At 38.3% G+C, this 15,487-nt stretch overlaps 1 protein-coding gene across 1 annotated transcript in view; it reads left to right on the forward strand.

Annotated features, from left to right (window-relative positions):
• The window catches only part of LOC100597435 (ankyrin repeat domain-containing protein 18A-like), a 110,321-nt gene that overhangs the window by 38,901 nt on the left and 55,933 nt on the right, over window positions 1-15,487 (forward strand). Inside the window, 2 exon segments of the mRNA XM_030810032.1 lie at window positions 5,902-6,183; window positions 6,779-6,990. Coding sequence (XP_030665892.1) covers window positions 5,902-6,183; window positions 6,779-6,990 — 494 coding nt within the window.

The following is a 15,487-nucleotide window of genomic DNA, read 5'->3' on the forward strand; positions in this document are numbered from 1 at the left end:
TAAACCTCTGAAATGAAAAGCAAGTGGTCTGCTGTGACTGGCTGATTTCACTTAGCATAATTTTTCATGTTGCATCTGTGCTGTAGCAGGTATTGATGCCGGGTTTTTGCTCCTTAGTTCAGCTACATCTGGGTTCTCTCATGACCAGGAAAAATTAAGCACGCAGACACATTGAGGAGGACGGAATTTATTATGTGAAAGGAAAGCCCTCAGCAAAGAGAGGGGTCCTGCAAACAGGTTTCCACCTCACAATTGAATACCAGGAGCACATGAGCTGAAGCGGCCTGGCTCCTCCCCTGCATAAGGCGTGAATTCCTGGTGATTCCACCCCATCCCCCCAGTGCATGTGGGCCTCCGGTCTGCTGCAGGCATGTCCAGGCAAGACAAGTCCAGGTTCCCTTATCTGCACATAACATCTGGTGTAAACACTTGTGGGGCTGGTTGGAGATTCTCTGGGGACCCTTCCGTATCTGCCTAGGCATTTTGCTGTCTCCTCCTAATACAGTATCTGTACTTAATTTCTTCTTATTGCTGAGTAATATTCCATTGTATGGATACATCAAACATTTTATTTATCCATTCGCCAGGTGATGGACCTTTGGGTTCTTTCCCACCCAAATGTGATAGACGTTCTGGTTCTTTCCACTTTTTGACTCCTGTTAATAACGCTGCTGTAAACATTTATGTATGAGTTTTTGCGCTTGCGTATGTTTTTATTTTTCTGGAGTATATACTTGTGACCGGAATTTCTGGGTCATAGGGTAACTTCATGCTTAACCTTTTAAGGAGCTGCCCATTTGTTTTCCAAAGTGGCTGCATCACTTTACATTCCCAGCAGCATTAGATAAGGGTTTTAATTTCTTTACATTTTTCCTAACACTTACTCTTTTTTCTTGAACAAAGATTTTATCCTGTGGTGTGAAGTGATACCACATGTGGTTTTGATTTACATTTTCCTGATGACTAATTACATTAAGCATCTATTAATGTGCTTCTCCATCTTTATATCTTCTTTGCAGATATATCTATTCAAAATCTTTGCCCATTTTTAAAAATTGGGTTATCTTGTTATTTATTAATTGCAAGAGTTATTTATATTTCCTATATATGTAAGTCCCTTATCAGATATACACTTTTCAAATACTTTCTTCTATTTGGCGTCTTGCCTTTTCACTTCTTGATACTGTCTTCTCAGGCACAGCAGTTTTCAATTTTGAAGTCCATTGAATCCATTTTTCCTTTGGAGTCATAGCTAAGAAAACACTGCCAAATGCAGTCACTAAGATTTATGGCAGTGTTTTCTTCTGAGGGTTTAACAGTTTTAGCTGTTACAGTTAACTGTTTTATTTTGAGTTAATTTTTAAATAAGATATTTGGTCGAACTTTATTTTTTGCATATGGATACCCTGTTGTCCCAGCACCGTTTGTTGAAAAGACTATTCTTTTCCCATTTTATTCTTTTGTTAAGCTTGTATAAAATCAATTGATTGTCAATGTGCAGGTTTATTTTTAGATTATCAATTCTTAGCTTGTTTATGTCTATTCTTATGTCAAGGCCAAATCGAATTTAATGAGAAGTTTTTTTCAATCATGTTGCATATTACCAGTTGTCTTATGTCATAATAAAAGTTAAATTTAGTGGAATATCTTTAACTTCACCTTTTGTGTCTCAAAGGAGTCTCTGGCCAGCTTATACCTTACTTACTCTAAGACATGATGGGAAGCCAGGCTTACAAGACACACTTAATTTCTTTTTTTCTCCATTCAGACCTTTAGTCTCTTTTCCATTGCCTCCCGCTATAGTTATATTTTCAGTAAGTTTTGGTCACAGGATCTGCTGACATAGTCTAATATTTAGTGCATTATGTTTTACTAACTCATTATAATTCATAGAACCTTCCATAGATGTTTACCATCTAGGGAGGAGAAGTTTAAGTCTGAGCCGCCAGTTTTCCTCAGTGGAAATCAAGTGAAGTCATCATCTTGCAGTTCACAGACCCTCTTTCCACCTGGCAGCTGGTTCTCTTGGGTAGCACTGTGGCTAATCCTTTTCTTGGTGCAGATCTTGCATTCTCAGAAACCACAGTTCCCTGTATTGACCTCCTTTTACTGAAGCAGAGATGCACAGCTCTGCTTTCTAGCTCAGTAGAGGATTCTTGGAATAAAAAGTTTAACTCATTCCAAGAAAAAGTCTTAGGAGTGCAGCACTTCAAAATCAGGTAATGTTCAGGCAATTTATCAGAGACACATAGTAGATTAGTATTTTGACTTTCAAAATTTCAGAGCCAAGTTGTGTGCTTTAGAGAAGCATTGTGGCAAAACATAGAGATGGGGTGGTCTTAACTTCTCCATACAAACAAGCTTGGAGTAAGGTAAAGAAGAAATTGCATCTGATGTCTAACACTCAAAGCACACTATGTTTATTTTACTTCTGTGAAGACTAAAAATCATTCCATAATGTTCTCCTTATTTCCTCATTTAGAAAAGAAAATGAAAATTGAATACTAGGTTGATTAATAAATACTCAAAGCTTCTTCTTTAAGAATTTTAGTTAATTGAAATCAGGTAAATGTCTGATTTTGGCTATGTAACCAAGTACTTCTAGTTGTTTTTCAAATCATACGTCTTCTTGCTTCCCAGTCTTATTTCCTAACTTGAGGGGAAATTGTAAGGAGACACCCTTGCCTTGTTACCAGAGTTCATAATTGAAGGGGTTTTAGGAGAAGTTCCTCCTCAGCAGCTTATGTCTCTCTCCTGGTTATCTGCTGCTTCTCAATAATGTTTGACATCAATAAATAAATCTCAACATTTATTAGATCCTACTTTAAAGGAGACTCTTTTCTGCTGCATAAGTTATGTTTCCTGTTGTCTCTTTTTAAAACTTATTTTTCTAACAATTAGCCAGAGTCTTGTGGCTTGAAAGAAAAACATTTATTTTGTTCATGAACCTGTGGTTTGGGAAAAACTTGGCCAGGACAGCTTGTCTCTGCTCCCTTCAGCTTCCCTAGGAACAGCTGCTCAGTTGGGGAAATGGAATCCTCTGAAGCTTTGCTCACCCACGTGTTTGATGGTTGATGCTGGCCATCGGCTGTAAACTTGGTTGGGACAGGCAGCATGAACACTGACACAGGCACTTTCAGGCTCTCTTTGTGGCCTGATGTCTCTCACAATTGGGGCTGGGTTCCAAGGGAAAACAGTCTGAGATAGGGAAGCCACATGGTATCCCTTTTACTACATTCTACTCATTAGAAGGAAGTCAGTAAGGCTGGCCCATATTCTGTTTTTTAAATGGGATGAATGTAGCTTCTCTTTTGTTTTAATTGACACATATATACATAATTATGGGGTATAGAGTGATAGTTTTATACACATATATAGTGTGTAATGATCAAGCTAACTAGCACATTTACTACTTCAACCATTTTTCATTTCTTTGAATTGTGAACATTCAAAATCTTCTGGCTTTTTAAAAATATACAATAAATCATAGTTAACCATATTCACCCTACAATGCCACAGAACACCAGAACTCATTCCTCTTATCTAACTATAATTCCGTATCCGTTAACCAGCCTCCCCTCCCCTACTTCTATGAGCTTTTTTTGTTGTTGTTGTTAAGAGACAGGGTCTTGCTAGTGTAGTCTGGGCTCTGGGCAACTGTAGTCACCCAGACTGGAGACAGTGGTTTGATCATAGTTCACTGCAGCCTCAAACTCTTGGGCTCATGTGATCCTCACACCTCAGCCTCCTGAGCAGCTGGGATTATGGGCATGCCCCATTGCACCTGTCTGATTTTTGACTTTGTAGAGATATCTCCCTATGTTGCCCAGGGTGCTCTGGAACTTTTGGCCTCAAATGATTCTCCTGCCTTGGTCTTACAAAGTGCTAGGAAATTACAGGCATCAGCCATATTGCCCAGCCCTCAATTTTCCTTTAGCTCCCACACATGAGTAAGAATGCGCAGTATTTATCTTTCTGTGTCTGCACTTAACATAACGTCCCTCAGACTGATCCACGTGGCCACGAATAACAGGATTTAATTCCTTTATACGGTGAATGGTATTCCATTGTGTATGTGTGCCACAGTTTTTCATCCATTCATTTGGTGATGGACATGTAGGTTGATTCCATACACAAGCTGTTGTGAATAGTGCTACAGTAAACATATGAGGACAGTTATCCTTTCGATCTATTGTTTTCTTTTCTATTGCCTGAATACCCAGTAGTGGGGTTGCTGGATCCCTCGGCAGTCCCATTATTAGTTTTTTGAGAAAACCTCATGTTGTTCTCTATAGTGGCTGCACTAATTTACCTTCCCACCAACAGCATGTAAGAGTTCACTGTTCTCTGGAGACTCACCAGCATTTGTTATTTTTTTTGTCTTTTCAATGACAACAGTTTATTCAAATTGAAGCAAGATTATGTCACGTTGTAGATTTGATTTGTATTTCCCTGAGGATTAGTGATACTGAGCATTTTAAAATTTATTTATTGGCTATTTGTATTTCTTTTTCTAAAAAAAAGTATAGTTAGATATTTTGCCCAATTTTAAACTCAGATTTTTTTTTTACTGTGAAGTTGAGTTTTTTTGTATATTTTGTATATTAGTCCCTTATTAGATGAATAGCTTGACAATATTTTCTCCCATTCTACAGGTTTTCTCTTCACTCAGTTGTTTGCTGGACAGAAGCTCTTTAGCTTAATGTAGTACCATTTGTCTATCATTTGTTTTTTGCCTGTGCTTCTGATGTCTTACCCATAAAAATCTTTGTGCAGACTAATGTCATCAAGCATTTTCCCTATGTTTACTTACAGTAGTTTGATAATTTTGGGCCTTACATTTCAGTCTTCAATCGATTCTGGGTTTATGTTGTTATATGGTGTTATATAGGAAGCTAGTATCATTCTTCTGCATATGGATATTTAGTTTTCCCAGTGCCATTCATTTGAAGAGGCTGTCCTTTCCCCAGTGTATGTTCTTGGCATGTTCGTCCAAAATCAGTTGGCTGGAAATATGTGGATTTATTTCTGGGTGCCGTATTCTATGGCCTTTACCCCAAGAATCATTACTTCTTAAAATGCAATTCAAATTAGCATGAAACATTTGCAGTTTAAGGAAAGGCTTATGGCATCAGAATCCTTAATTATAGGATTCATTATTTTGTGTTTTTTTGAGATAGGATCTTTGTCTGTCATCCAGGCAGAAGGGCAGTGATAATAATTCACTGCAGCCCTGAACTCTGGGTACAAGCCATCCTTTTGCCTCAGTCTCCCAACTAGCTGTATCTACAGGCATGAGCCACCATGCCCGGCTAATTTAAAAAAAAATTTTTTTGTAGAGATGGGGGTCTCACTATGTTGCTTGGCTGATCTCAAATTCCTAGCCTCAAGTGATCTTTCTTCCACAGCTTTTTAAAGTGCTAGGATTACAGGCGTGAGCCACCATGCCTAGTATAGAGTGTAGTACTATTTTCAAAGTCCTATTCCTAGAGCCATTTATTGACTTTGGCCTAAATAACTCAATATGATATCTCTGAAACTTTTTTTGACATACTGTGGGGAATGATAATGAGGGAAGAGGGTTAGACACTTTTTACTAGGAGATGACTTTGTGCCATTTAAGGAGGAACCAAAATGAATTATCAAAAAAGTAATAGTAAGATGAAGTACAAAAGTTCTGTGGCAAAGATGATGATAGTAAAGAATATATTTTTATGACTCATGGTAGCTTTAACTTTGTTCTTAAAATTCTGAGTAATTTAAGGGTTCACATTTGAAGAATCCGCTGCATTACAGATAACATTTTATTGCAAGTAAATGCATTTCAAATTTGCTGTTGGTTTTGTATTAGATTATTCTCAGCCTACTTCATTATCAAGCTATACTATTTTATTCATGCAGTTTGATGATCTTATGGCAGAGAAGGAAACTGTATCTTCAAAATGTGTCAATTTGGCTAAAGACAATCAAGTTCTTCAACAGGAGTTATTATCTATGAAAAAAGTACAACAGGAATGTGAAAAACTTGAGGAGGATAAAAAGATGTTGGAAGAAGAAATATTAAATCTTAAGACACATGTGGAAAACAGTACAGTAGAACTTAGTAAACTACAAGAATATAAATCAGAGCTAGATGAAAGGGCAATGCAGGCAGTAGAAAAATTAGAAGAAATCCATTTACAGGTTAGTTGTTTAAATCAGGTAAGTTTACCTGTAATGTGCTTTCATTTATTTGACTGCAAATTATATTTTGGATATATATACATATAGGGTTTCCTCTGCCTCTCTTGTAGCAATCTGCTTTGTAGAGTTCTAGAAAAAAGTGACATCTGTTTTTTCTTTTAAATATTTAAATTTCCATTATTATTATAACAAAATCAATCTTTCAGAGTAATGATTCTCATTATGGAGTCATTTGATGATTAAGACCAGTTGGCATAGGAAAAAATTGTGATTTAGAAATTACGTGATACTTTTGAATTGGTCTTAAGCTACATTGTTCATTGAACACTTTTTAAATTATGAATGGATTCTATTACTTTTTATGTGACCAGATTATATTAATACTAACATAATTATGATTTCAAATTTTTATAAATCAGATTTGATTCTGAATTCAGTTATTAGTTTTGATATTGCTGAAATATTTTAATCTTCAGCCTCTTTTTTAACATATTAAAAAATGCTCTTTGAATCACTGACTCAAAATGAAAGGCAACAAACATATAATAATTAGGTTATAATTGTTTTAAAAGTATATTCTTTTCCTTTGTTTTAGGAACAAGCGCAATATAAAAAACAATTAGAGAAGTTAAACAAGGATAATATGGCTTCACTAAATAAGAAGGAACTCACACTTAAAGATATGGAATGTAAATTCTACAAAATGAAAACTGCTTATGAAGAGGTTACAACTGAGTTAGAAGAATATAAGGAAGTCTTTGCAGCAGCACTGAAAGCTAACAATTTCATGTCAAAAGAATTAATGAAGTAAGTCAAAACATACACTCATAGAAAATGAATTAAGCTCATTAATTTGTTTCAAAAGCATAATTTTTAGTGAGATGGCTTCAGGATATTAGTAGGAAGGGAATGCTAATTTGAGAATGTAATTTTGAAAAATAATGTTAGCAGAGGTGGAGACAAGATGGCCGAATAGGAACAGCTCCAGGCTACAGCTCCCAGCGTGAGCGAGGCAGAAGACAGGTGATTTCTGCATTTCCATCTGAGGTACCGGGTTCATCTCACTAGGGAGTGCCAAACAGTGGGTGCAGGACAGTTGGTGCAGCCCACCTTGCACGAGCTGAAGCAGGGTGAGGCATTGCCTCACTTGGGAAGTGCAAGGGGTCAGGGAGTTCCCTTTCCTAGTCAAAGAAAGGGGTAACAGATGGCACCTGGAAAATCGGGTCACTCCCACCCTAATATGGCACTTTTCCAATGGGCTTGGAAAACGGCACACCAGGAGACTGTGTCCCACAGCTGGGTCAGAGGGTCCTATGCCCACGGACTCTCACTGATTGCTAGCACAGCAGTCTGAGATCAAACTGCAAGGCGGCAGCGAGGCTGGGAGGGGGGAGGGGTGCCTGCCATTGCCCAGGCTTGCTTAGGTAAACAAAGCAGCCAGGAAGCTCAAATTGGGTGGAGCCCACCACAGCTCAAGGAGGCCTGCCTGCCTCTGTAGGCTCCACCTCTGGGGGCAGGGCACAGACAAACAAAAAGACAGCAGGAACCTCTGCAGACTTAAATGTCCCTGTCTGACCACTTTGAAGAGAGTAGTTGTTCTCCCAGCACGCAGCTGGAGATCTGAGAACGGGCAGACTGCCTCGTAAAGTGGGTCCCTGACCCCCTGAGCAGCCTAACTGGGAGGCACCTCCCAGTAGGGACAGACTGACACCTCACTTGGCCAGGTACTCCTCTGAGACAAAACTTCCAGAGGAACTATCAGACAGCTGAATTTGTGGTCTCACGAAAATCCACTGTTCTGGAGCCACCGCTGCTGACACCCAGCAAAACAGGGTCGGGAGTGGACCTCTAGCAAACTCAAACAGACCTGCAGCTGAGGGTCCTGTCTGGTAGAAGGAAAACTAACAAACAGAAAGGACATCCACACCAAAAACCCATCTGTACATCACCATCATCAAAGATCAAAAGTAGATAAAACCACAAAGATGGGGAAAAAACAGAGCAGAAAAACTGGAAACTCTAAAAAGCAGAGCACCTCTCCTCCTCCAAAGGAACACAGTTCCTTACCAGCAATGAAACAAACCTGGATGGAGAATGACTTTGATGAGTTGAGAGAAGAAGGCTTCAGATGATCAAGCTATTCCGAGCTACGGGAGGAAATTCAAACCAATGGCAAAGAAGTTAAAAACTTTGAAAAAAAAAATAGATGAATGTTTAACTAAGATAACCAATGCAGAGAAGGGCTTAAGGGAGCTGATGGAGCTGAAAGCCAAGTTTCGAGAACTACATGAAGATTGCAGAAGCCTCGATAGCCGATGCAATCAACTGGAAGAAAGGGTATCAGCGATGGAAGATGAAATGAATGAAATGAAGCGAGAAGAGAAGTTAGAAAAAAAGAATAAAAAGAAATGAACAAAGCCTCCAAGAAATATGGGACTATGTGAAAAGACCAAACCTACGTCTGATTGGCGTACCTGAAAATGATGGGGAGAATGGAACCAAGTTGGAAAACACTCTGCAAGATATTATCCAGGAGAACTTCCCCAATCTAGCAAGGCAGGCCAACATTCAGATTCAGGAAATACAGAGAATGCCACAAAGATACTCCTCGAGAAGAGCAACTCCAAGACACATAATTGTCAGATTCACCAAAGTTGAAATGAAGGAAAAAATGTTAAGGGTGGCTAGAGAGAAAGGTCGGGTTACCCACAAAGGGAAGCCCATCAGACTAACAGCTGATCTCTCGGCAGAAACTCTACAAGCCAGAAGAGAGTGGGGGCTGATATTCAACATTCTTAAAGGAAAGAATTTTCAACCCAGAATTTCATATCCAGCCAAACTAAGCTTCATAAGTGAAGGAGAAATAAAATACTTTACAGACAAGCAAATGCTGAGTGATTTTGTCACCACCAGGCCTGCCCTAAAAGAGCTCCTGAAGGAAGCACTAAACATGGAAAGGAACAACCGGTACCAGCCCCTGCAAAAACGTGCCAAATTATAAAGACCATCAAGGCTAGGAAGAAACTGCATCAACTAACAAGCAAAATAACCAGCTAACATCATAATAACAGGATCAAATCCACACATAACGATGTTAACCTTAAATGTAAATGGGCTAAATGCTCCAATTAAAAGGCACAGACTGCAAATTGGATAAGGAGTCAAGACCCATCAGTGTGCTGTATTCAGGAAACCCATCTCACGTGCAGAGACACACATAGACTCAAAATAAAGGGATGGTGAAAGATCTATCAAGCAAATGGAAAACAAAAAAAGGCAGGGGTTGCAATCCTAGTCTCTGATAAAATAGACTTTAAACCGACAAAGATCAAAAGAGACAAAGAAGGTCATTACGTAATGGTAAAGGGATCAATTCAACAAGAAGAGCTAACTATCCTAAATATATATGCACCCAACACAGGAGCACCCAGATTCATAAAGCAAGTCCTGAGTGACCTACAAAGGGACTGAAACTCCCACACAATAATAATGGGAGATTTTTAACACCCCACTGTCAACATTAGACAGATCAACAACACAGAAAGTTAACAAGGATATCCAGGAATTTAACTCAGCTCTGCACCAAGCTGACCTAATAGACATCTACAGAACTCTTCACCCCAAATCAACAGAATATACATTTTTTTCAGCACCACACTGCACCTATTCCAAAATTGACCACATAGTTGGAAGTAAAGCTCTCCTCAGCAAATGTAAAAGAACAGAAATTATAACAAACTGTCTCTCAGACCACAGTGCAATCAAACTAGAACTCAGGATCAAGAAACTCACTCAAAACCACTCAACTACATGGAAACTGAACAACCTGCTCCTGAATGACTACTGGGTACATAACGAAATGAAGGCAGAAATAAAGATGTTCTTTGAAACCAACAAGAACAAAGACACAACATACCAGAATCTCTGGGACACATTCAAAGCAGTGTATAAAGGGAAATTTATAGCACTAACTGCCCACAAGAGAAAGCAGGAAAGATCCAAAATTGACACCCTAACATCACAATTAAAAGAACTAGAAAAGCAAGAGCAAAAACATTCAAAAGCTAGCAGAAGGCTAGAAATAACTAAAATCAGAGCAGAACTGAAGGAAATAGAGACACAAAAAGCCCTTCAAAAAATTAATGAATCCAGGAGCTGGTTTTTTGAAAAGATCAACAAAACTGATAGACCACTAGCAAGACTAATAAAGAAGAAAAGAGAGAAGAATCAAATAGATGCAATATAAAATGATAAATGGGTTATCACCACCAATCCCACAGAAATACAATCTACCATCAGAGAATACTACAAACACCTCTATGCAAATAAACTAGAAAATCTAGAAGAAATGGATAAATTCCTTGACAAATACACCCTCTGAAGACTAAACCAGGAAGAAGTTGAATCTCTGAATAGACCAATAACAGACTCTGAAATTGTGGCAATAATCAATAGCTTACCAACCAGAAAGAGTCCAGGACCTGATGGATTCACAGCTGAATTCTACCAGAGGTACAAGGAGGAACTGGTACCATTCCTTCTGAAACTATTCCAATCAATAGAAAAAGAGGGAATCCTCCCTAACACATTTTATGAGGCCAGCATCATCCTGATAACAAAGCCTGGCAGAGACACAACCAAAAAACAGAATTTCAGACCAATATCCTTGATGAACATTGATGCAAAAATCCTCAATAAAATACTGGCAAACCGAATCCAGCAGCACATCAAAAAGCTTATCCACCATGATCAAGTGGGCTTCATCCCTGGGATGCAAGGCTGGTTCAACATATGCAAATCAATAAATGTAATCCAGCATATAAACAGAACCAAAGACAAAAACCACATGATTATCTCAATAGATGCAGAAAAGGCCTTTGACAAAATTCAACAACCCTTCATGCTAAAAACTCTCAATAAATTACGTATTGATGGGACGTATCTCAAAATCATAAGAGCTATCTATGACAACCCCACAACCAATTTCATACTGAATGGGCAAAAACTGGAAGCATTCCCTTTGAAAACTGGCACAAGACAGGGATGCCCTCTCTCACCACTCCTATTCAACATAGTGCTGGAAGTTCTGGCCAGGGCAATCAGACAGGAGAAGGAAAAAAAGGGTATTCAATTAGGAAAAGAGGAAGTCAAGTTGTCCCTGTTTGCAGATGATATGATTGTATATGTAGAAAACCCCATTGTCTCAGCCCAAAATCTCCTTAAGCTGATAAGCAACTTCAGCAAAGTCTCAGGATACAAAATCAATGTACAAAAATCACAAACATTCTTGTACACCAATCACAGACAAACAGAGAGCCAAATCATGAGTGAACTCCCATTCACAATTGCTTCAAAGAGAATAAAATACCTAGGAATCCAACTTACAAGGGATGTGAAGGACCTCTTCAAGGAGAACTACAAACCACTGCTCAATGAAATAAAAGAGGATGCAAACAAATGGAAGAACATTCCATGCTCATGGGTTGGAAGAATCAATATCGTGAAAATGGGCATACTGCCCAAGGTAATTTATAGATTCAATGCCATCCCCATCAAGCTACCAATGACTTTCTTCATAGAATTGGAAAAAACTACTTTAAAGTTCATATGGATCCAAAAAAGAGCCAGCATCACCAAGTCAATCGTAAGCCAAAAGAACAAAGCTGGAGGCATCACGCTACCTGACTTCAAACTATACTACAAGGCTACAGTAACCAAAACAGCATGGTACTGATACCACAACAGAGACATAGATAAATGGAACACAACAGAGCCCTCAGAAATAATGCCACATATCTACAACTATCTGATCTTTGACAAACCTGACAAAAACAAGCAATGGGAAAAGGATTCCCTATTTAATAAATGTTGCTAGGAAACCTGGCTAGCCATATGTAGAAGGCTGAAACTGGATCCCTTCCTTACACCTTATACAAAAATTAATTCAAGATGGATTAAAGACTTAAATGTTAGACCTGAAACCATAAGTACCCTAGAAGAAAACCTAGGCAATACCATTCAGGACATAGGCATGGGCACGGACTTCATGTCTAAAACAACAAAAGCAATGGCAACAAAAGCCAAAATTGACAAATGGGATCTAATTAAACTAAAGAGCTTCTGCACAGCAAAAGAAACTACCATCAGAGTGAACAGGCAACCTACAAAATGGGAGAAAATTTTCTCAACCTACTCATCTGACAAAGGGCTAATATCCAGAATCTACAATGAACTCAAACAAATTTACAAGAAAAAAAACAAACAACCCCATCAAAAAGTGGGCAAAGGACATGAACAGACACTTCTCAAAAGAAGACATTTATGCAGCCAAAAAACACATGAAAAAATGCTCATCATCACTGGCCATCAGAGAAATGCAAATCAAAACCACAATGAGATACCATCTCACGCCAGTTAGAATGGCGATCATCAAAAAGCCAGGAAACAACAGGTGCTGGAGAGGATGTGGAGAAATAGGAACACTTCTACACTGTTGGTTGGACTGTAAACTAGTTCAACCATTGTGGAAGTCAGTGTGGTGATTCCTCAGGGATCTAGAACTAGAAATACCATTTGACCCAGCCATCCCATTACTTGGTATATACCCAAAGGACTATAAATCATGCTGCTATAAAGACACATGCACATGTATGTTTATTGTGGCACTATTCACAATAGCAAAGACTTGGAACCAACCCAAATGTCCAACAACGATAGACTGGATTAAGAAAATGTGGCACATATACACCATGGAATACTATGCAGCCATAAAAAATGATGAGTTCATGTCCTTTCTTTTTTTTCATTTTCTTTTTTTTTTAATTATTATACTTTAGGTTTTAGGGTACATGTGCACATTGTGCAGGTTTGTTACATATGTATCCATGTGCCATGTTGATTTCCTGCACCCATTAACTCGTCATTTAGCATTAGGTATATCTCCTAATGCTGTTCCTCCCCCCTCCCCCCACCCCACAACAGTCCCCGGAATGTGATGTTCCCCTTCCTGTGTCCATGAGTTCTCATTGTTCAATTCCCACCTATGAGTGAGAACATGCGGTGTTTGGTTTTTTGTCCTTGCGATAGTTTACTGAGAATGATTTTCCAATTTCTTCCATGTCCCTACAAAGGACACGAACTCATCATTTTTTATGGCTGCATAGTATTCCATGGTGTATATGTGCCACATTTTCTTAATCCAGTCTATCGTTGTTGGACATTTGGGTTGGTTCCAACTCTTTGCTATTGTGAATAGTGCCGCAATAAACATACGTGTGCATGTGTCTTTATAGCAGCATGATTTATAGTCCTTTGGGTATATACCCAGTAATGGGATGGCTGGGTCAAATGGTATTTCTAGTTCGAGATCCCTGAGGAATCGCCACACTGACTTCCACAATGGTTGAACTAGTTTACAGTCCCACCAACAGTGTCAAAGTGTTCCTATTTCTCCACATCCTCTCCAGCACCTGTTGTTTCCTGCTTTTTTAATGATGGCCATTCTAACTGGTGTGAGATGGTATCTCACTGTGGTTTTGATTTGCATTTCTCTGATGGCCAGTGATGATGAGCATTTCTTCATGTGTTTTTTGGCTGCATAAATGTCTTCTTTTGAGAAGTGTCTGTTCATGTCCTTTGCCCACTTTTTGATGGGGTTGTTTGTTTTTTTCTTGTAAATTTGTTTGAGTTCATTGTAGATTCTGGATATTAGCCCTTTGTCAGATGAGTAGGTTGCAAAAATTTTCTCCCATTCTGTAGGTTGCCTGTTCACTCTGATGGTAGTTTCTTTTGCTGTGCAGAAGCTCTTTAGTTTAATTAGATCCCATTTGTCAATTTTGGCTTTTGTTGCCATTGCTTTTGGTGTTTTAGACGAGTTCATGTCCTTTGTAGGGACATGGATGAAACTGGAAACCATCATTCTCAGTAAACTATCACAAGGAGAAAAACCAAACACCACATGTTCTCACTCATAGGTGGGAATTGTACAATGAGAACTCTTGGACACAGGAAGGGGAACATCACACTCCAGGGACTGTTGTGGGGTGGAGGGAGGGGGAGGGACAGCATTAGGAGATATACCTAATGCTAAATGATGAGTTAATGGGTGCAGCACACCAACATGGCACATGGATACATATGTAACAAACCTGCACATTGTACACATGTACCCTAAATCTTAAAATATAATAAAAAAGAAATAAAAATAAATAAAAGACTATAATTTGATTGTTTGTAACACAAAGCATAAATACTTGAGGGGATGGATACCCCATTTTCCATTATGTGATTATTACACTCTGCATTTCTTTATCAAAGCATCTCATGTACCCTGTAAATATATACATCTATTATGTACTCACAAAAATTAAAAATAATTGTTTAAAAAAAATAATGTTAGTAAATAATCTTACCTTTAAAATGTTAGTCAAAGATAGTTTTTGTCTCTCCTCTTTTTTTTTTTTTGCTTTTTTATCGCTTTTTCCCCTGAAAAGTCTCATGTATTTAACCTGATCTGTTAGTTTTTTTCACTAAGTAGTTTTGAAGCTTTATAATTAGTGAAGTGATCCTGTTATAAAATTACTTATCAGAATTTCCCTAGATAGAAATATTAATGAGTTTAATTTATTTTTCGGTAGATCACAACCTAAATGCAAAGTGGTACTGCTACTCTGGGCACAATCATTTTTGATTGTGATCTTTAGTATTATCACCAGACGGTGCCTCAAGAAAGACTATTTGAGTAACATATTCAAGATGTTACAGAAAGGCATCCTTGTGAAATAGGGAATAATTATCACCGGAATTTAAAGAAGTATCATTCACAAAGCAGTTAAAAAATAACACCTTGTTCAGCCTGAAGGGGTGTGTGGAAGGCAGAAAGAACATGCCCCACCTCCAGGGCCTTGGTCACAGTGCTGGGGGCTAACTGCCTTCAGAGATGCTTTAGTTCTTTTTGATCACCAACCAAACAATCTAGTTCTCCCCTAGGCGTTGTTGCTCTGAATTATTCCTCAGTGCCAAATGTTTAATTGGTCCTAGATAATGGGTGAAATGTACAAGCGTGAAATCTAAAACTGATTTACTAAACACAAGTATTCCTAGATTTTTTTTTATTCATTTTAGTTTTCTTAACCTATATTAAGGAGTACAACATGATGTTTTGATATAATTGTTTCTAATGAAGTGGTTCTTATAATCCAGCAAATCAACATATTCGTTTTCCCACATTATTACCCTTTAAATACAAGTATTTCTAATGGAATCTTCAGAATCTTACAAGTGGAGCCATTTTAGAAGGCCGCAA

The sequence above is a fragment of the Nomascus leucogenys genome, chromosome 4, assembly GCF_006542625.1.
Source record: "Nomascus leucogenys isolate Asia chromosome 4, Asia_NLE_v1, whole genome shotgun sequence".
In the NCBI taxonomy this organism is placed as follows: Eukaryota; Metazoa; Chordata; class Mammalia; order Primates; family Hylobatidae; genus Nomascus; species Nomascus leucogenys.